Genomic DNA, 23661 nt, shown 5'->3' with positions numbered 1-23661 from the left:
CGAGGCGGGGCAGAGGTAGGAGGGGAATGGGAAGCGCGAGAGTTCGCCGGCTGCTGCTCAGAGCGCGAAGGCGGGAGGGAGAGGAGGTCGCGCGCCGTGAAGCGCAGGTGAGTCCGTGGTTTGGTCTGGCAGGCCCAGCCCTGAAGGGGATTGGGGAAGACTGCTTGAGTGCTCCAGGAAACTGGCTGGTTGAAATCGTCTCCCTTTTCCTAGAGTACCTTAAATGCCTTAGGGAAGGAAGAGGTTTCGGCCTGGGCCCGCTCCTTTTAAATCGGCCTCGGCGCTTGCCAGGGCAGTAATTAAAACTACGCACATTTGGCATTTAAAGCCTTTAATAAACCTCTTCCACGCTGATTCACGTTACTCCTTCTTATCCCCTCCATTGGCCTACTTGCTATTTCTCTTACACAGCTTTCCATCTCCTGCCTCTATGCCTTTGCCCGGCTTGCACCCCGTGCCTGTCGTGATCTCGTTCGTTCCTCATTTCTGGTTCTTGGAACCCCTACTCCTCTTTTAAGACTCAAATGCCACCTCTTACTGGAGATCCTTACTGATTCCCCTTTCTTCCCTGACCTCAAGTTTTTGCTCTCCTCCCCCAAAACAAATTATACTTTGTTTCTGTTTTGCTAAGTAGCTGTTGTTTTGTCACTTTTGAATGTAAGTTGCTGGAGAGCCGGGGTTGCTTGCTTTTATTTTTGTATTACAGTATGTGGCACGGTGCCTGGTACTTACTCACCATTGTTGAATTAAATTCAAAATAATTACATTCTTAGGTTTACAAACTTCCCTCTCCTAACTTCCCTCCGTAGTAGGGTTTCTTTTGTCCGAAAGTTCATACCCTTTTTGTCTTCTTCCTCAACCTGTGTTACCAACCCTCTGCATGCACCTGCATTTCCAGAGCAAAGAAAAGCCGCTTATTCTTCAGAAAAGCTGGAAGGAAGAGTATTGTGCTCCGTGCATATAGGATCTCTGTAATCTTTGGACCGTCCAATGTTAAACCGGATTTATATTATACTGATGATTAAGGAAGAACCATTCCTTAGTTGTGTAAAGACAACTGCACAAAGCAGCTTCACAAAGCATCCCCCAAGAGGATACTACTGTGCAAGTATTGTTAGTCCCCTTCTATAGAGAAGGAAACCAAGGTGTGTAATAAGTGATTTGCCCACTAGTCAGTGGCAGAGGTACGACTGGGTCTTCTGATTGCTAGCTACAGAAGGGTATTATCACTGTTATGTGATGCATTGAGGGCTGGATATGGAGATAGGTAGCAATGGGCCACGGATATAGGTAGTCCTGTCTCAGATTTCTCAGTAGCTATGGAACCATGGGAAAATCACGAAATGAATGACCAAGATATGTGCTGGGTCTACTTAGGTTTAAGTCGAGATTAATTTGTTTAATAGCCATTAAATTTTGGGCAAATCACTTAATCTCTCTGGGCTTTAGTTTCCTCAGCAATAAAATGAAGAAATTTAGAGATCAGTTGGCGCACTAAATATGCATTTGTGATTCTGTCTTCATTTGTAAAGTTGAGAGAAAGATTTTTTTGTCCTTCCACAAACATTCATTACGATCCTGTGTTAAGTACTGGGCTGTTTTGGGATGCAAAGAAGGACAAAAGCAGTACTTATCTTGGAGGAGTTAACATTCTGGTGAAAGGGAACAGGGACAGAAAAATATAAAAATGAAGTACAAAGAAAATATATACAGAGTAGGGGAAGGCACTAGTAAATGGGAGAGGTCATAGAAAGACCTCATGTAGAACTTGAAATTTTAACCTGTCTTGAAAGAAAACTAAAAAGTGGAAAGGAGATTATATGTATAGTTTATCAGCATGGTTAAGTGATAGTCATATTCCCATTTATTGAATAACGATTGCTGATGGAGGTTAGGAGCTCGGCAGAGCCAGTTTGGTTAGAGTTCAAAGATTGAAATGATTTTATATTTCCAAGGGATTGATTTCTTTTATCTAGTTTTTAGTTACAAAAAGGCTGGTTGATAGTGTATGGACTGCTGGGTTTACATTCTGAAAAACAGGAATACAAATCTTGCCATTGATATCTATTAACTATGAGGCCTTTTATATGCTTCAAGCAACTCCCCAAGGCCCACGTACTAGGTCTTTGCTCTGTTTCACTGTTCCTATGCTTATGAAAACATATAACCTGAGATTACATAATCTACTTAAATTTGACCAGAGAACTGGCTCAGGATTCAGGTAACATAGTAGAAAGTAAACTATTGCTGGAATCCAGGAACCTGGACTAAACCAAAATATTGAAAACCACGATAAATAAAGAGATATAGTGAGAGAGTTCTTGGTTTCTCTTGAATTTAAATCACCTAACTCAAATGAGCCACATTCTTGGATCCTGAAAGATCTAAAAGATGCAATTAGTGAGTCCTTGTTAGCAATATTTAAAATATCATTCAAATGGGAAACATAATATTGGAGAAAGATAAATGTCCCAATTTTCAAAAAAGGGAGAACAGATTCTGCAAAACGTAGGCCACATCATTAGAGATGATTGTGTAATCACTTCCCAATCTAGATGTTTGTGAGACTGTCATCAAAAGCAGTTGGTGCTGAAATAATCTCTTTTTCTTCATTTGAGAGGCTCACCTAAGCTAATAAAACATGAGAATATTGTAAATGATGTTTACTTAGCTTGTAGCAATGCTTTTAATAAAATCTTTTCTAGACCTGTGGAGAATTGGAGAACTATAGATTAGAGCTATAATCCATTAAAATATATTCATAACTGATTGGATGGCTTGATTCAAAAGTAATAATTGTTAAGTATCACTTTGGCACATTTTTCAATAAAATATTCCTCCTCCCTCCCCTCCCCAAAGGATCTGTGCTTGGTTAGTTCTTTACTGTTAGATTGTTGGTGGTGGTGGTGGTGGTGAGGGGGAGTGACAGTATTTTTATCATGACTTGTGTGAAGATATTGATGATATGTTTATCACATCTTCAGGTGCCATAAAGCTGAAAAGAATGCTTGACATATACTGTGTTGCAGTGATAGGATCCAAAAGAATCTTGGTAGCTGGAGCTAATAAAATGAAATTCAGTAGCGATAAAAGTAAAGTCTTGTAACTGAACCAAAACTTGATTTTAGAGGTATCAGATGAGGCATGGCTAGACAAATGATGTTCGGGGAAAAAAATACCTGGGCATTTTAGAGGATTGCAAGCTCAATATGAATAAACAGTGAAAGAGAAAGCAGCCAAGAAAGCTAAAGGGAAAGCCTCATTAAGAGGGGATAACTTAAAGGGATAATGAAGTGATAGTCCCATTGTTCTCTGACTCTTCAGATTATATTCATTGAAATATAGAATAAACAGGAGAGGTCCAGAGTGAGATGACCATAATGGTAAAGTGCATTGAGTCTACATTACATGAGAATCAGTTGAAGGACATATGTACCCTGAAGAAAAGAAGAATCAGGAGACATGTTGGCTTTTCTTCAAGAATTTGAAGGGTTGTCTTGTGGAAGAAGGATTAGATTTGTACTATTTGGACCAAGATAGCAGAATCAGGATCAACAGGTAGAAGATACAAATTTAGACTTGATATGGGGGGATGAGGAGGGAAGGAACGACTTCCTAATAAGTGAACTAGACTCTATGGTGGGTTTCTACACTTTGGACCTCTTCAAGCAAAGTTATTTTATGGTTGAAAATCCTTTGGTATATTGATTTGGCTTAATGGACACCAAGGTTCCTTTCAACTGTAGAAACTAAAAACTTCCAACCTATAAAAATATTGGATTTAAAAACTGAAAAACATAGAGATTATCTTATTTAACTCCTTCATTTGCGTAGAGGCTGTGAAATCAATTAGAGGAAAAAAGACTGATAAGAACTTAGGATATAGGACTCCCCATCAGTAGTTAATTTCATCTAAAAATACCTCCTTCATTTTCCTGTTACAAGAAATCCCTACCATTAGATTAAGTCTTGACAGACTTCAAGAGATAGTGGAAGGTAGTATTGCCCAGTGCTCTGTGGTTCATGGGATCACAAAAAGTCAAGACATGACTGAACGATTAAACAAAAAAATTGCTGTTCTCTATTATGTGTGGTATCTAATAAAGATTCATGAAAACAGTGCAGAAGTTTTTCATATTAACCACTTGTCAGCTAAAAGATTAAGAACATAAAATAACTAGCACAATACATAGTCATTGTTTGAAAATTTATGTTGAATAAAATAGGACGAAATACACAAGTTCTGATAGGAGTGATTGGGGAAACCATGACGATATTTTCTAAAAAAAGATGTGAGTGCAGTGAAGAGACATTATGAAAGCATAGGGTGAGAGAAAGTTAAGGGAAAGAAGAATATGTGGCAAGTGGAGAAAAGAGAGAAGCAAAAGCAGGAGCCAAAAGCCCATTTCAAGTATGGGCTCCCCAAGAGAACCTGAGTTACAAAGCTGTCTTGAGTACTGTCTTATCCCTTATTATCTTAAGTTTTAGCTACAGACCTTACATCATATGTCTCATATCTAAAGATCCAGATCACCAAATCATATTCTCTGCCAAAAATACCCCATAACCTTCCTGTATTATGCAAAATGAATACTTTTTACTAATGCAACCCTCTATCATCACAGAATCTTACAGAGCAAAGACCACAAACAATTCATATTTCTCTACTCAACTAACTCTCATTTCTTCCACCACACTGAGAAGCCAATTTATTTCTTACTCCCCATTGACATTTCCAGCCCCCTTCTTAGCATCATTCAGCAGCCTTGCCTCCTATATCCAACCACATCATTACTACAGTCATTTACTTCCTTCCTTATCATTTATCTTCCTTTCTCAAGGAGTTGAGTATGTGAATTATAGTGTTTTTATAATTCAAGCCCCTAGACTCATTTGGAAATATCAACATACAAATTGTTATTCCTAATAAACTCTTGTCATCCCTGGTTTATTAACCTCCAACTTCCATGACTTATCAGTATCTTACCTCACTGTACCTCACTTACCACGCATCTCTGATTTTGAACTCTTTATTAATAATAATCTCTTGTCTCTCTGTGTATCCTTCCTCAGAAGAAAAACATTCTTCATCTTCATTATAACCACTGATTTCTTCAATCTTTTATTTCAGTTGACTTGTCTCTCATTTGTCCTCATTTTCTTCCCTTAAATCATGACCTCCTCAATTTGACTAATTTGCCTGTAATGTGTCCTTTACTTTTAACTGCTTTAAATCTACTATGCTTCAGGTGAAGACAAAAAAGCAGGGATAGCCATCCTGATCTCAGATCAAGCTAAAGCAAAAATTGATCTAATTAAAAGAGATAAGAAAGGGCACTATATCTTGCTAAAGGGTAGCATAGATAATGAAGCAATATCAGTATTAAACATATATGCACAAAATGGTGTAGCAGCTAAATTCTTAAAAGAGAAATTAAGAGAGCTGCAAGAAGAAATAGACAGCAAAACTATAATAGTGGGAGATCTCAACCTTGCGCTCTCAGAATTAGATAAATCAAACCATAAAATAAATAAGAAAGAAGTCAAAGAGGTAAATAGACTACTAGAAAAATTAGATATGATAGATCTCTGGAGAAAATGTAATGGAGACAGAAAGGAGTACACTTTCTTTTCAGCAGTTCATGGACCATATTCAAAAATTGACCATATATTAGGACATAAAAACCTCAAACTCAAATGCAATAAGGCAGAAATAGTAAATGCATCCTTTTCAGACCACGATGCAATGAAAATTACATTTAACAAAAAGCCAGGGGAAAGTAGACCAAAAAATAATTGGAAACTAATCTCATACTAAAGAACGATTGAGTGAAACAGCAAATCATAGACATAATTAATAACTTCATCCAAGAAAACGATAATAATGAGACATCATACCAAAATGTATAGATGCAGCCAAAGCGGTAATAAAGGGAAATTTCATATCTCTAGAGGCCTATTTGCATAAAATAGAGAAAGAGAAGCTCAATGAATTGGGCTTGCAACTAAAAATGCTAGAAAAGGAACAAATTAAAAACCTCTAGTCAAACACTAAACATGAAATTCTAAAAATAAAAGGAGAAATTAACAAAATTGAAAGTAAAAAAACTATTGAATTAATTAATAAAAACTAAGAGTTGGTTCTATGAAAAAACCAACAAAATAGACAAGCCCTTAGTAAATCTGATTAAAAAAAGGAGAGAGGAAAATCAAATTGTTAGTCTTAAAAATGAAAAGGGAGAACTCGCCACTAATGAAGAGGAAATTAGAGCAATAATTAGGAGTTACTTTGCCCAACTTTATGCCAATAAATTCGACAACTTAAATGAAATAGAAAAATACCTCCAAAAATATAGCTTGCCCAAACTAACAGAGGAAGAAGTAAATATTCTAAACAGTCCCATCTCAGAAAAAGAAATAGAACAAGCTATTAACTTAACTCCCTAAGAAAAAATCCCCAGGACCAGATGGATTTACATGTGATTTCTACCAAACATTTAAAGAACAATTAACTCCAATGCTAAATAAACTATTTGAAAAAATAGGGATTGAAGGAGTCCTACCAAACTTCTTTTACAACACAGACATGGTACTGATACCTAAACCAGGTAGGTTGAAAACAGAGAAAGAAAATTATAGACCAATCTCCCTAATGAACATTGATGCTAAAATCTTAAATAAAATATTAGCAAAAAGATTACAGAAAATCATCCCCAGGATAATACACTATGACCAAGTAAGGTTTATACCAGGAATGCAGGGCTGGTTCAATATTAGGAAAACTATTAGCATAATCGACTATATCAATAACCAACCAAACAAAAACCATATGATCATCTCAATAGATGCAGAAAAAGCATTTGATAAAATCTAACATCCATTCTTAATAAAAACACTTGAGAGCATAGGAATAAATGGACTTTTCCTTAAAATAGTCAGGAGCATATATTTAAAACCGTCAGTAAGCATCATATACAATGGGGTAAAACTGGAACCTTTCCCAGTAAGATCTGGAGTGAAGCAAGGTTGCCCACTATCACCATTATTATTCAATATTGTATTAGAAACACTAGTCTCTGCAATAAGAGCCAAGAAAGAGATTAAAGGAATTAGAGTAGGCAATGAGGAAACCAAACTATCACTCTTTGCAGATTATATAATGGTATACCTAGAGAACCCCAGAGATTCTACTAAAAAGCTATTAGAAATAATTCATAACTTTAGCAAAGTAGCAGGATACAAAATAAATCCCCATAAATCCTCAGGATTTTTATACATCACCAACAAAATCCAACAGCAAGAGATACAAAGAGAAATTCCATTCAAAATAACTGTTGACAGCATAAAATATTTGGGAATCTATCTACCAAAGGAAAGTCAGGAATTATATGAGCAAAATTACAAAAAACTTTCCACACAAATAAAGTCAGACTTAAATAATTGGAAAAATATTAAGTGATCTTGGATAGGTTGAGCGAATATAATAAAGATGACAATACTCCCTAAACTAATCTATTTATTTAGTGCTATACCAATCAGACTTCCAAGAAAATATTTTAATGATCTAGAAAAATAACAACAAAATTCGTATGGAACAATAAAAAGTCGAGAATCGCAAGGGAATTAATGAAAAAAAAAAATCAAATGAAGGTGGCCTAGCTGTACCTGATCTACAATTATATTATAAAGCAGCAATCACCAAAACCATTTGGTATTGGCTAAGAAATAGATTAGTGGATCAGTGGAATAGGTTAGGTTCACAAGATAGAATAATCAACTATAGCAATCTAGTGTTTGACAAACCCAAAGATCCTAACTTTTGGGATAAGAATATATTATTTGATAAAAACTGCTGGGGTAACTGGAAATTAGTATGGCAGAAATTAGGCATAGACTCACACTTAATACCATATACCAAGATAAGATCAAAATGGGTCCATGATCCAGGCATAAAGAACGAGATTATAAATAAGTTAGAGGAATATAGGATAGTTTATCTCTCAGACTTGTAGAGGAGAAAGAAATTTGTGACCAAAGATGAACTAGAGGCCATTACTGATCACAACATAGAAAATTTTGATTATATCAAATTAAAAAGCCTTTGTACAAACAAAACTAATGCAAACAAGATTAGAAGGGAAGCAACAAACTGGGAAAACATCTTCACAGTTAAAGGTTCTGATAAAGGCCTCATTTCCAAAATATATAGAGAACTGACTCAAATTTATAAAAAATCAAGCCATTCTCCAATTGATAAATGGTCAAAGGATATGAACAGACAATTTTCAGATGATGAAATTGAAACTATTACCACTCATATGATAGAGTGTTCCAAATCACTATTGATCAGAGAAATGCAAATTAAGACAACTCTGAGATATCACTACACACCTGTCAGATTGGCTAAGATGACAGGAAAAAATAATGATGAATGTTGGAGGGGATGCAGGAAAACTGAGACACTGATGCATTGTTGGTGGAGTTGTGAACGAATCCAACCATTCTGGAGAACAATCTGGAATTATGCCCAAAAAGTTATCAAACTGTGCATACCCTTTGATCCAGCAGTGTTACTTCTGGGCTTATATCCCAAAGAAATACTAAAGAAGGGAATGGGACGTGTATGTGCCAAAATGTTTGTGGCAGCCCTGTTTGTAGTGGCTAGAAACTGGAAATTGAATGGATGCCCATCAATTGGAGAATGGCTGGGTAAATTGTGGTATATGAATGTTATGGAATATTATTGTTCTATAAGAAATGACCAGCAGGATGAATACAGAGAGGCTTGGAGAGACTTACATGAACTGATGCTGAGTGAAATGAGCAGAACCAGGAGATCATTATATACCTCAACAACGATACTGTTTGAGGATGTATTCTGATGGAAGTGGATTTCTTCGATAAAGAGAGCTAATTCAGTTTCAATTGATCAAGGATGGACAGAAGCAGCTACATCCAAAGAAAGAACACTGGGAAATGAATGTAAACTATTTGCACTTTTGTTTTTCTTCTCGGGTTATTTTTACCTTCTGAATCCAATTCTGCCTGTGCAACAAGAGAACTGTTAGGTTCTGCAAACATATATTGTATCTAGGATATACTGCAACATATTTAACATGTATAGGACTGCTTGCCATCTAGGGAAGGGGGTGGAGGGAGGGAGGGGAAAAATCGGAACAGAAGTGAGTGCAAGGGATAATGTTGTAAAAAAAATTACCCAGGCATGGGTTCTGTCAATAAAAAGTTATTATTTAAAAAAAAAAAAAAACCTTTTAACTGCTTTACCTTTTGTATTACATCTATATGACATGTCATTTATGTCAGTCTTAAACTTTGGTTCCCCTCCACTCTGCTGGAATTAATGTTCCTGGAGGAAATCCATCACACTATAAATTGATGTTGTTAAGTAAGTCATGTCTCACTATGACCCATTTTGGGATTTTCTTGATAAAGATTCTGGAGTGGTTTGCCATTTTCTTCTTTAGCTCATTTGACAGATAAGGAAGCTGAGGCAAACAAGGTTAAGTGACTTGCCCATGGTCACAGAGCTAGTGAGTTTCTGAGGTCAGATTTGAACTCGGGAAGATAAAACCTGTTAAAGACATTAACTTTAAAAGGCCAAGGTCTCCCATCGCATCCAGGGGCATCTCCAGTCTTCTTGATCTAATATCTGGCCACTGGACCCACAAGATTCCAGAAAATAAAGTGAGGCTTGTGACCTTGCACAGCTTTACCTCATTCATATACTACTCACTCGCATTACTTGGCATCACCCTCCTGGTGTCATGGTCTTTGAGAATAAAGGATAAACAACCTCTCTGAGTAGGAACTTTTCCTCCTTTGATATTTCGGGGTTCAGGGGATAGATTTCTTTCTTAAGGACCATGCTTTAAACCCAAATCACTCTGTCTTTCATTGATTGACCAAAGAAAGTTCCCAGAACAAGCCTACTTGGTCTTTGTTTTGGCCCTGATTGCCTGAGTAAATGTAAATAACAATTGTTATTTTGATCAGAAACTCTGAGGAAAGAAAAAAGAAGAGATACTCATAATGCTTAAGAGAGTTACTAAGATTACTTAGGTAAATATGAAGTCTTACACTTTACAAGTAGAAGCAAAGCTATGATTAGACAGCTTTTTTTGTTTTTTGGTTTTTTTGCAAAAGATATGGGGTTTTAGTGGAATGCAAGCTCAAAATAACTCAAATATGATTTGATAGCCGAAAATACTATGTTCTTAGAGTGCATTAATAGAGGCATCACTTCTGGTAATGAGGAGATGATATTCCCACCATATTCTACCCATATGAGACATGTCTGACATAGGAATCTCTGGATGCCTCAGCTTCAGAACAGCATTTGATAAGCAAAGTTGGAAAATATCCAAAAGAAAATAATAAAGTTTAGTGTGGGGCTTTGAGTCATGCCGTAAGGAAGAATTACTTTAAGGGAGTAGGGATGAATCTTCTCTTCCCTTCTCCACCCCCCTTCCCCATATTTGCAATTTTTAGAGTATAACTTTAAGTTCTGACCCCTTGAGCTTTGGAATATTAGCCCCTTTGATCTTGAAAGATTTAAAATCTTGCATAAATAAAACATTACTTACTTTAGAAAAATAGATGAAGTTTATCAAGAAGTAAATTTGGGATATAAATCCTAGCCATGAGTTAATTGCTTATGACAGTCCTGATATCAGAAAAGGCCCCCATCACCAGTTAGATTTATTTTAAGCTACTTGTTTTGTAACAATCTTATTATTAGCCCCCTTTAAATGTCAGTGCCCCTAAACGGGAAATTCTTTCTAGAACAAATTGCCAATGGACACAATATCCTGATTTTCACAAATTTGTTAACTAGCAAAAATTTTTTGCCTATGAAATTCCATATTAACAACTTCACATTAGAAAGTCCAACTGTGGTCACTCCATGAAGAAATAGAATTCCCACCAGTTTGTATTTAATATGTAATGAAATTCCCCTCCAGAAAGAGTCCTGTTTCCTTTGAGGAAAAAGACCCAGTTACTGCTTAAGTCTCTTTCTGTATTGTTTATTTTCCTTTATTTCTCTTACTTCTCTATCCAACTCTGATGCTTCTTTGTAGCATGGAGGTGCTGCTGGCTTCTCAGAAGCTTTGGGATGTTCTCCTTATTCTAGAAAATGCTTTTATGTTTTTACAAGTCAAAAACTGCATATAAATTACAGCTGCCTGTCAGGGAACCAGACTTTACAAAAAGATACTTTAGCAGTAGCCTGGACCCTCAGTGATGAATTCTTTGGCCAGGATAATCCTTAGGGGAATAAAATACAAAATTGTTTTCAGTTTTTTACAACCCTCTTTTGTTTTTGTTTTTTTGATGATGACAAGGCTTACAGAAAAAGGGATAGAAGGTGCAGAGTCATACAATTTGGAATTGTAAACATTAATTGAACAGTAAGAGGCCAAGTAGTGTCAAGTAGATAGATCATGGCCTTTGGGATTAGGACCAGAGTACATATTATAACTCTTCCACTCACCACCTCTGTGGTCCTTGGGTGGGGTCTCACTTGTCTTCCTTACTAAAGTGAGGGGGGTTCACTAAATAGGTTCAAAGGGACCTTCCAGTCCTATATCCATGATCCTAAAATGAATCATCTTTGGATCAGGTCAATTATGCTCTATCCTTTGCTGACTTATAAATTTGCTTCACTTTCCTTTTTAGTGACATTTTTATGATCCTTAGGATATAACTATTTGATTCAGACAAATCATTTCTGTATTCCCAAGTAATGTGACTCCAACTTACAACAGGCTGCCCTCTTTCTCTACATTTTTATGCATTTATCATGGATTCATAGAGATTCGCATCTACATACAGCTACCTTTCAAATTTATATATTAAACCCCCTTTTTCCCAAATGCTAGTTCTGCAATGCAGAACTCCACCTAATTATCCTATGAACAATTCAGACTCAAGTCCAATTTGGAATGCTGCTGCTCTGCCATATAAATCAGGCCACCAGAGACTATGCCCAAATGGAGCTAAGCCACTCATACATTTTTTGCCTTCATTACTGCTGTTTTACTCTCAAGACAGACTTACCAGAGACTATGCCTTAACCATATATGCATCTTTCCCCACAGCCCCAGCCATTTTTCACAAAGCTTCTTGAATGAGAACCATTCACACTGGAAAAAAACATGGATAGTCAAGTGCCTGTCATTCATACTTTGCTATTTGGACCTGTGTTGTGTGAATATATTGCTTTGTATTCTGGTCAGACAGTACACATAGGTAGTGAACGGGGACAATATTTAAATAAGAAATTATATTGCTTTTGGGAAATTGCATAGTTCATTTAATATCATCAAGCTCCTTGAAATAAGAGCTCATGTTTTTACCACCACTATTCTTTTGGAGATACTATCATGATAACAAGCAGTTTCTGAAGAATTCAGATTTCAGATAATACAAAAGATAAAAGAAAATCACATGGTGGACATGAGTAAACTACTGCCATTTCCCTAGAAAAAAGTCATTTAAGAAAGTCAATCTAACCTGGAAAGACTTACATGAACTTATGCTAAGTGAAATGAGTAGAACCATGAGAACATTGTACACAGCTACAACAAAATTAATGTGGTGATCAACTCTGATGTACTTGGCTCTTTTCAACAATGAGATGATTCAAGCCAATTCCAATAGATTTGTGACAAAGAGAGCCATCTGCATCCAGAGAGAGGATTATGGAGACTGGATATGGATCACAACAATATTTTCCTTTTTTGTTGTTTGCTTTTTTTTCCTTTCTGATCTTATTTTTCTTGTGCAGCATAATAAATGTGGAAATATGTTTAAAAGAACTGTGTATATTTAACCTATATTTTGATTACCTGCTATCATGGGGAGGGGATGAAGGGAAAGGGAGGAAAAATTTGGAACATAAGGTTTTGCAAGGGTGAATGTTGAAAACTATCTTTGCATGTATTTTGAAAATAAAAGGCTATTTAAAATTTTTAACCAAAAGAAAATCAGCCTAAAGTATTATCAAAGAAAAATATAATTAGAAAATGAGATAGAATGGTTTCATAACAGTAAAAGTGAAGAATATTTAACAGGCATCCTTTTCATGTCATGCTTTTAAATGCATAAATCTAAATACATGAGATTAAGTTATGAAACAATTTTATTGGAATCTATTTACTAGAATATGAAACCTATGACCTGATGGAAGGCCACCTGTGTAACCTCACTCTCTGAGATTAATGATTGCCAGGGCCTTACATACCAGTTTTCCCTGCATAGACATGGAGACGAGACTGATATTAAAGTGCCAAATAGCCTTTCTTTATTGGTGTTCTCAGCAGGGGTTAGCAGGAAGCAAGGGCAAATGTATATGTCTCTGTGTCTGTCTCTCTGCTTCCCTGAATCTCTCTACATCTCTGCTTCTCTCCGCATCTTTCTCTTGCCTATGGCAAAGCTGACCATTTATGTTTACTCTCCTCTGGATTACCCTGTGCCTAGCCCACTCAGCACTGCGTAGGTGGATCCCCAGACGGGAGACACCTGGAGTTAGTGCTGCGTCCTAAGAAAAGATCTAAACCTGTAAGACACAACCTCCTGCCTCAGAGGCCAACCCCCCTTCTACCTCCTGGGTCCACTCTACCAGCTGACATGACATACATGGCAATTCTCAGAAGGAAAGTCTCTAACACACTGGTACATAATTTATACAGAATGAAGACATATAGATAGGATGCTATTTTATTGAATAGAAATATGCATATCAGAGAAATCACAGATGCACCGAAAAATATCCATTTTCTGAAATAAGTTAGCCATTTAGTTGTTTTAATAGATACAAATATGTATTCTGATCTTATCTTAATAAGTTGGCTTTAAGGTTTTATTCTTTTGTAGTTAATGAGATCATGGCATGGTCCGCTCATTTCAGGCTAAATCATTTGAATCTTTATTGCTTATAAGAGATTCTGATGACTTTGCTGCCCCTTTGAATAATACCATTATATTTTTCTCTAAGTTTTTTAATGACCTAGAAGAGTGTCATTTTCAGTTGAGGTATTTCAGAAGCAAGCTGCCTTGTATACCTGCACAAGTCAACAGCTTGCTGAAAAGGGGCAAAATTATTTCTTTTGCCCCATTCTGTATGTAGTTTGACTCCTGAATTAATCAGGCTTGTAGTTAGCTCAGATCAATCTATTTACTCTTCAAAATTGAGTAGTAATGCATAGCACCACAAATCCTCCTCAGCAACCTCTACTTTTTGCTGGTTATCTGCATTGACAATCTTTCCCTCCAACTTTATGCTGCCTTCAAGTTAGCCCCATGCTCACAGACAAACTGCATTTCTGTGAGCCATATCATGACCTCTGGTCACTTTCTCATTAATTCAAAAGAATTTATTAACCTCCCACTATACACATTTAAGACAGTAAGGTGGCACAGTGGATAGAGTGCTGGGCCTGGAGATTCATCTTCCTGGGTTCAAATATGAACTCAGATACTTCCTAGCTATGACTCTGGACAAGTTACTTTACCCTGTTTGCCTCAGTTTTTCATCTATAAGAAAATGAACTGATAAGACCTACTCCTGTATCTTTGCCAAGAAAATCCCAAATGGGATCATAAAAAGAGAGAATTAAAGCTAGTGAACATTGTACTATTCTAGGGGCTGGTAAAGAAAAAACATAATATGTTCTTGACTGCCTCCCTACTCCATTCCTGCAGATCCCTTTTCCTTATAGGGAATTCTTCTCAAAACCTCCATTCTAGGGAAAGGCTCAGACCAATCATCCCTTATTCTTTGAACTTCACCAACAGACTCCCACTTTTCAGTTCCTCTATTATGGGTTATCTTTCTTTTCCTTGTGTTTGTTATCCCCAGCACTGAGCATAGTGCTTGCACATAATAAGCACTTGATCTATACTTAATGATTGATTGGGAAAGTATTGAAGATAAAAATTACTTGTATATATTGCCTTGAAGAATAAGCTTTTGAGTTACTTTTAGAAAAGACTTTAAATTGTTTTTGCAAATTTTGTTAGATTCTAGATTTTTAATAGTTTGATCAGATCATATTAAAGATATTACATTTCTTTTCAAAAAAAATAAGCAGGTTTTATTCTCACGTTTTACAGAATGGAAACAGACTGTAGTCACGTGGAGCTTAGCAGTAACACGGAAATTGAAGAGTCTGCATTTCAAGATTTTGAAAGAACAGATGTAAAAGACATGAGACTAGAAGCCGAAGCTGTTGTGAATGATGTTCTTTTTGCTGTTAGCAACATGTTTGTCTCCAAAAGCCTGCCTTGTTCAGATGATGTTGCATATATCAATGTGGAAACAAGAGAAAGGAACAAATACTGTCTGGAGCTCTCAGAAGCAGGGCTTAGGGTAACTCATTCTTCTTTCTAGGGAAAAAAATTTATTTGAATAAGATTTTACAACTTTTAAAGATTATATATATGAGTTACTGGATGTAATTTTTTTTTTTAAGATTTGTTACTTTATTCAAAAATCTCTGGGTAAACACAGGGAAATATAAAACTTTGAAGGAAAATTTGGTTTAGGTTTACTATCACTGCCTATCATTTTTTTCAAATCCCTTTTTCACCCACAATTTAATCGTCAGCAAGACTGCATTAATAGTCCTGCTTGTTAGATAAGTTAATTTCTCATTGGGTGACACCTTGTATACTTGGGTTCGGATTCTAATTTTAAATCACAAGGGAAAGTCAAGTCTCTAAATTTCTAAGAGGCGTCCTATTGACCTAGACCAACCCTCTTTGTCTTAGGAGACCTTAGCAAGAGGAGATACTACTACAGACTATATGAGGTGAGAAGAATCTGAAAGGTGAGATTTCATACAATAAGAAAGTTCATAGAAAGTCATTTCTTCATGGACTCTAAAGTACTCATCTAAGTTTCCTAATTTTATAACCAGAACTATAAGTTTAAAATATATGGTCATATTCATTTAAAGATCAGTTATCAATCATTTATTTAGCATCAACAATGTGATAGATACTATACAAAAAATTGGCAATACAGATGCAAAAATGAGATAATTTCTGTCTTCAAGGTGCTTATATTCCGAAATTTTTACCATAAATATTATTATAGTTTTGTCATTAAAAAATTTCTCATTGTGATTGGAGAGACAGACCCTTGATTTAAAGAGCAATAGACTAGCAATCAAAACTTCTGAATAGAATCCAAGAGAGCTGAAGTCTTAGTGATTTCTTGAATTTTCCTTTGCCCTTATATCTCTTTTATTTAAATAAGGAATTCCTTTCAAGGTATAATATGTTGTTGCGAAAAGCAGAGACTATCATTACATTGCAATGTATGTCATTTATCTTGGTGTTCTATGGACACAAGTCTTTTTTAGTGATAAAAGCCCCACACAAATTAGAGTGGTATATCTATTTTGCCAGTTGAGATATAGAAATCCTACGTATTGTATTGTCCTTGTTAGATTAGCTTATATATTTAGAGCAGATTCAAAGAAAAAGGAATTCTTAATTCACTAAGGTTTAATATAGATGGGCTATATGATTTTAGAGATGCTACAATGAATTTGTAGTATCCAGCAATTGGGGTAGATAGCATAAAGCCCTAAAACTACGTTCAAGTAAATGACATAATTTACAAATGTAAATTGATTAAACATTTAATTTCCATCCAGTGAATTCTTTTCTAAATGCCTTTACTTACAAATGTGATTTGAAATAAAGATGAGTATTCCATAGTCAAAAGTGTCCAGATAATAATAAGAACTTTTATGTGGTTGAACATGAAGTGTTAAATCTGTACTAATTTATTACTGCTTTAATAGAGGGTTGTGACATGCCATGGTTAAATGTCTGTAACTGTTATAGGAAATTAATAATCATTAGCATTTAGTATTCGCTCAAAGAATTTATAAGAACTACTGCTAAAGCACTAGGAGAAAATAAGATAGATAGATAAGAGCCCCGCCCAAAGGAAGTTTATAAACCAATTGAGGAATTAAAATGCATATAATTTATTGATTCTTAGTGCACAATCTTCTTTCTTCCTCTAGTATTACTATAGGAAGCATAATACAAGAAGGGGGGGGGGGGGGAGGAAATGTCATGTGTTCATGAGACAAATTATCCAGTTTAGCTGTAGTATAAAGTAAAGGGTATATTGTGAAACAACAGAACAGTGAGCTTAAACTTTACCTTCTTTGAAGGATGGTATGAATGTCTAATGTCATAAAAAATTCAATTAATTTAAATTTTTTAAAAAAATATTAAAAGTCAAAAATTGTGTCAAACAGAATTTTTTTTATTTATATTTACCCAGTATTATATTAGATGTCTGTGAGGAGTACAAGAGAGGTAGAAGAGTTTCTGTCTTCCATGTGGACAGATAAAAAATTATCAAATATCTAAGACAGCTGTCAAACAGTGTATCCCATAAATTCAGAGTTGACATTTACTCTATACTAAATAGGTGCATTACACTAAAAAAAAACATATAAATGGTTTTAAATATTCCAGTTTATCTTTTTAACTATTTCTTTTGCTTTGGTTTGGTTTTTTTGGTGGTTTTAGTTTGATTTTTTTTTTTTTTTTTTTTTGAGGAAGAGCTGAAAAGTTAGACCTCATTGTTTTTAAAGGTCGAAAAGGTGCTAGGAAGAAAGTTTTATTTAGATCGTTTTATGGTCTAGGAGAGTTGGTGTCAAACTTACTTAGAAATGGATCCCTTTGACCAGGATGTAATGACTTACAATAAGACAAATTAACATTGTTTATGTCATGTTGTATTTTTATTTTGCTAAACATTTTCCAATTGCATTTTAATCTGATTTGAGAGTTCCTAGTGCTTGAACCCATACAAGTTTGGCACCTCTGGTCTAGATTATATTTTTCTTAAATATTAAATAAAACTTTTGGTCATTTCAATTATGTCTGAGTCTTTGTGACCTCATTTGAGGTTTTCTTGACAGACACTAGAGCTTGCCATTTCTTTTTCTAGCTCATTTGGTAGATAAGTAAATTAAAGCAAGCAGGGTTAAGTGACTTATCCAGGGTCACCCAGCTAGTGAGTGTCTGAGGCTGGGTTTAAATTCATGAAGATAGGTCTTCCTGACTCCAGGACACATGCTCTAATTATTGCATCATATAGCTGCCCATAAAACCTTTTAGAGAATTGGAGATTCTCTAATAGAAAATCTTTTAGCTCTCTTTTAGTTCAAAATTCTATCATCCCATTTTTCAAGCGCATCCTTTTTAAGTGCCTCTTCAATACTATAGTATTTGCTTGAATATTTTTCTTTCCAATCAAGATTATTGTTGCAAGTTTTACTGATAAAAATACTGGTATTTAGTAGGCAATTTTACCAAAAATTAGTGGAAAAAAAAAAAAAGAAGAAGAAGCAAGTCTTTCATAAGACATATTTTGTTATGCCTTTCACTATTGACTCAGAAATTAATCCATTAGAAATCAAGCAAAAGAAACACAATTGTATCTAATTATTTGATTAATTATTGGCATTTCTCTCCTAGGTGGTGGGTTATGCTTTTGACCAGGTGGATGATAATATACAAACTCCCTACCATGAGACAGTATACTCTTTGTTGGATACCCTTAGTCCAGCATACCGAGAAGCTTTCGGAAATGCACTCCTAAGAAGACTGGAAGCTTTGAAACAGGATGGACAGTCTTAATTTATTCTACAATATAAACTTTCCTTTGGGCTTGCTGCTGGAAACTTTAAATTTAGACCCTAGATTCTTGCTAATGAATATAATATGAAATAATTTTTTGTTTTGTTTTTCAGCATTACTGTTTGCTTCAAATATAGGCTCATTCCAAGCAGTATTAATAATAAACTGCTCTTCTTACTTCTTCCACCTAGGGAATTTGGCAGCCCTTGATTTGTGATATAGATCATGAATATGTTTAGATTTCTTTGGAATACTATTTCTGCATTTTGAAAACAAAACAGTATTTTATTATAAAAATGCAGGGCTTTAATGCATCTAGCATTACATGTGGAATTCTAGATTTGCCTAATAAAATTGGCATTCTAATTAATTCTCTACAATTTTAATCCAGCTTGCTAAATCAGGGGTTCAATATTAGCTTGGACTGAATTTGTAGTGATTATTTTGCTACTGGCCTTACCAGGGAACAAATCATCAACTAGTTTCCCCTGCACAAACTTTGAAATTGCTTAAACTATTTATATTAGTGCGAATTGATTTTAAAAAAAATGTATATAACTTATCTAGTATTGTTGTGCTAAATGACACAGGGATTAGCATAGTTTTATGTATCCTATTTGCAACAGTCAGCCAGCTAAAAAAGGATAAACCTTTAGCCTATGAATGTAAAAATTACTATCTAATCTCTAAGATTCCTAAGCACAGAATAAAAATAGGCTCCATCTTTTTTTCTTAATAAAGAACATCATGAAATTGCATTATTAAAAAGATGTTATAATCTGTTTTCCTAGGAAACAATATTTTGGCCCATGTTGATTCTTATTTTTCTGAATGTTTGTTTACATAATGTACAGTGTTTATATATTCAAAAGTATTTTTGCTTCAATGTTTACTTTCTAAAATGTAGTCCTTTGGTATCCTATGATGCTTCCCTCTTTCCCTTCAAGTGTACAGTGTTTTGTGTCAATGCTAAATCTACAATGTAATAATGCATTGTATAGGTTTGAAACCAAAGGACATATGAAGCATTCAAAGACTAATATTTGGAAAAAGGATACTCTGTATTTTGTATTTTACTACAAGTACTAATATTTGTAAGTTTATTTTAACTGAATCATGCTGCTATGTGTTTTCAGGTACATGTTGGATGGGAACAATGGGGATTGGTTTTTAAATAATCAGCTAACACCATAGTAGAAGTAAAATTCAATACCTGGATAAGTTTCCTGAGTCTCCTGAATTTGCAAAGTGTTATTCTTAGTTTAATAATAAAACATACTCCTTTTTGTTCTGACTAAATATTAATTTGTATAGGCCAGAGCAGACTTAAATTAACTTTTTGTAGTCAATTATTATTGACAATTATTGGAATGCTTTCGTTAAATTTCAGAGGATTCAAAAATGTGTAGCTTTGTTTTCAATGCTTAATAGTAAAAACAAATCTACATTTGACAAAATTTCTCATGGTCATTTTCAAGCTAAATGTAAAAAATTGATATGTCTCAATAAATGTTTCCTTATTTTTAGTTAAAGTATGAAGGAAAATGGGTTTTTTGCTTAGAGAAAATTGAAATTGCTGATTTTATGAGTTGTTTCAGGGCTCATTAGTTCTCATGTAACAATTCTGTATTTAATTATGTGTTAGAAGGATTAATTTGGTTGTTAGTCTGAGAAAAAAGAGATTGATTTATTCAATTTGTAGACTCTTCACTGTTGATTTTAATTTAAAATTATGTTGATTTGGATCTATAAAATATGGGTTGCACTTCCTATCTCACACCAGTTGCAAAGAAAGCACTTTGTAAACCTTAGAGCACTATAAAATGTTAGTAGCCTTTGTTGGCATACATAAGAATTTTAGTCATTTACAGATTTCAACTTTGCCTTAGCTATTTGAAGAATTCATTCAGAAGGTTTTTAAAGGAGATTGTGTTTTCTTAGGTTTTTAAAAAAGCTATATTTAATAAAAATAAACTTATTAGTTTTAAGATTGAACAAGCACTATGGTTAATTTTAACTGGCATGTAGAATTTTCCACTATCACATAGTGTTAACTTTAATCTTTTTTAAAGAGCTTAGTAGCTTCATAATTAATTTTATTTCTTTTTCTGAGTAGCTTGGGAGAATTGTTGGTAAATATGTGTATAAATGCAGAAGTTTAGGAGTTTTTTTTTTTTTTTATTTCATGGCCTTTACTGTTTTTATAAGTGCCCCATTATTTCTAATTATCCAAAAACCAAGATAATAGTTGTTTCAATGTAGCATCACAAAAGTACTTGTCATCACACCTTTCATATGCAGGTCCAGATATATCCCCCACTACCTCTGTCTTAATTGTGTGTATGTATTTTGTGATGGAGGGGTAAGAAGTTGAATGGACCATCTAAACTGATAGAGCTAAACATGGTATGTATGTAGACAAAAAAACCAAGACTTCCACTCTAAAAGTTGTAGGGAAAAGGTCATCTAAACACCAAAGTTCGTATAGGGAAAAACTGTAGGGACGCTGAGGGGATAGGATGGGAAACCATACAAGGACACGTACATGGTAGCTTGAAAACAAGAATAATTGTAGGAAAAGAATGGATGCAAATATAGCATAGAAATTGCCTGTAGTACCTAAATATCTTAGGAAAAATGAGATTCGTTTTGTTTTCTACTTGACTCTAGACACAACTTAGAAGCAATGAAAGAAAGTTTCATAAAAGCCCCACTAAAGGAAAAATTCCCTAAAATATTGCCCAGAAAGTGGGGTAAAATGTCTTCTATTCCAGAAATCTAGCAAACTACAAGGAATTGTATTTTATTTTTTCTTGGGAGGGTGCGGAGGAGGAAGCAGAACATCCAAGAAAACATGGAAAAGAAGAAGGAAAAAGCTGCATGTTTGAAAGAAAGGAACAATGAAGCTAAATCTTCACATTGAGGAAAGTGGAAAGACTCAGAGAGACTCCAGGGGCCTTATGATTAAATCTCTTTGTTTATTGAGGAAAAGATAAGACATAAGGCCATAATTTGGCAAAACTTACAGTTTTTTTGAGTACTGTTACTGATAGGCCAGGAGAAAAAGGAAGAGAAAAGAGGAAGTTTCCAGTCTAAACAAAAAAATCCTGGTAGAATTTCTTACCACCCAGCAAAGAGTTATCTGTGAGAGAATAATGGACTCAGACATTGCTGTGCTGACTGTAATTGCATATGATATGAACTGAGTAAGCAATCAAGGGTGTCAGATGCCATCTTGGAGCTATGGAGAATTGCAAGACTAAGTAATGAATAAACTCAATATAATTAGGAGACTAAAAACCTCCACAGGATTGTATAGGAGATATTCATGCTTGCTTCAAGACATAACTCCTAGTTAGGCTGCTCATTGCGCTCTGAAAAGAATATTTGCTTTTTGTGCCATAATAAATCTTTATTCATTAAACCTTGTGCACTTGTTTTTATAAGGGGAGGTGGTAAATACTAAAGTTTCCAGGTACCCTAATAGGATTGATGAAAACCAGGTAGGCAAGAGATGACCTGGGCCCTTTGTATCAGTAACATGGGCATAATAAAGAGAAAGCATGATGGAATGGGAGGAGTATTGATCTTAAAATCTTGAAGACCTGGGTTTTAATGCCATCTCTGACATTTACAAGCCATGTGATCTTTCTTGGACAAGTCAAGGCCCAGATCTGAATCTATAAAACTTTTGGAGTTTCTTAATCCCCTCTCTATTTTTTGAATTCTCCCTGTGGACTGCTTCTTTCCTTTTAGGCTACCCATATCTTTAAAAAAAAAAAAAAAACTTACCCTTGCTGCCACCCCAAGCTTTTATCTCTTTTTTTCCCCTGCTGCCATACTCCAGGCAAAAAGAACCTCTACTTTCCTCCAGTTCCTTTCACTTTACATCCCTTTTCAATCTGGCTTCCAATTTCACTAAACTACTCAAAACTTCCTTCTTGCCCATCATATAGATTTATCCATCTCGCAAGACTTAGATTTGCAAATAAGTAAAATATTTTAGTCCCACAAATTATATATATATATATACACATAATGCATGTGTAAATATACATATATATGTACATGCACATATATATAAAGGTATGATGACTGTCCTTGTTGACATGTGATTTTAGTATTCCCTAAATATCCTGGTTCCTGCTCTGGTCCCCCAAGATTGAAGTTACACCACAAACTGCCTGTTAAAAATACCAATCAAAAGATTGATTTGGCATTAAAGGATTTAAGTTTGGTCTTTATATCACGTTTCTCAAATACAGCCACTACCTAGTTCAAATCTATCACTACAATTAGTGCTATTCAAGTACACAGGATTTCTTCCTAAAATAGGAAAGGTGGTTATTCTCTTGTCTATATTCATTCCTACATGTAGCAGCAAAGACCTCTCCAAATAAGTTATTTTTGTGATAAATTAGTATTCAAACCTTCCACCTTTCATTCTGAGAATCATAAAATACTATTGCATCATCTGTAAAGGGTGTGTCCACCGATTTTCCCTATGGTTATACAATAGGGGACTTTTCAGAACAAAACACATTTCCAATCCCAGGAGGGAGGGCAAGGGCAAAAATGGAAACATGTTACAAGCTTGTTTTTTTGTTTTGGTTTTTTTTCAATCAAAAAAGGAATGGTAGGGAAAGGATAAGAATAGAATGTTTTCTTTTCCTTTTATAAAGAAAAAAGGCCAGAAGCAATCACAAATAAGTATTAAAACTTTGAAAATTTTTATGTTAGATTTATTGTATACTTGAAAAGAAAATTCTCTATAATAGGGATTCACAGTTTCATACACAATCCTCTTTTCTACTTTGTATATGAAAATGCTAATTTTATATAAAATGGGGGGAAAATTTTTTAAAGTATGTCTCATTCTATACCCTTTGTTTATCATATTTCTCTTTATCATTTCTATCATTTAACATAGGGATGAGATATCTATAATTTTTTTAGGGGGGGTTT

At 34.8% G+C, this 23661-nt stretch overlaps 1 protein-coding gene across 1 annotated transcript; it reads left to right on the top strand.

Annotated features, from left to right (window-relative positions):
* GSKIP (GSK3B interacting protein) lies at positions 1-22120 on the top strand. The gene is made up of 3 exons (XM_051978428.1): positions 1-107; positions 15136-15391; positions 18535-22120. The coding sequence occupies exons 2-3, from the start codon at positions 15137-15139 to the stop codon at positions 18694-18696; spliced, it is 417 nt and encodes a 138-aa protein (XP_051834388.1). The 5' UTR covers positions 1-107; position 15136; the 3' UTR covers positions 18697-22120.
* Positions 22121-23661: the final 1541 nt, after the last annotated feature.

This window comes from Antechinus flavipes, chromosome 2 (genome assembly GCF_016432865.1).
Source record: "Antechinus flavipes isolate AdamAnt ecotype Samford, QLD, Australia chromosome 2, AdamAnt_v2, whole genome shotgun sequence".
NCBI lineage: Eukaryota > Metazoa > Chordata > Mammalia > Dasyuromorphia > Dasyuridae > Antechinus > Antechinus flavipes.
This window is presented reverse-complemented; position numbering and strand designations above follow the sequence as displayed.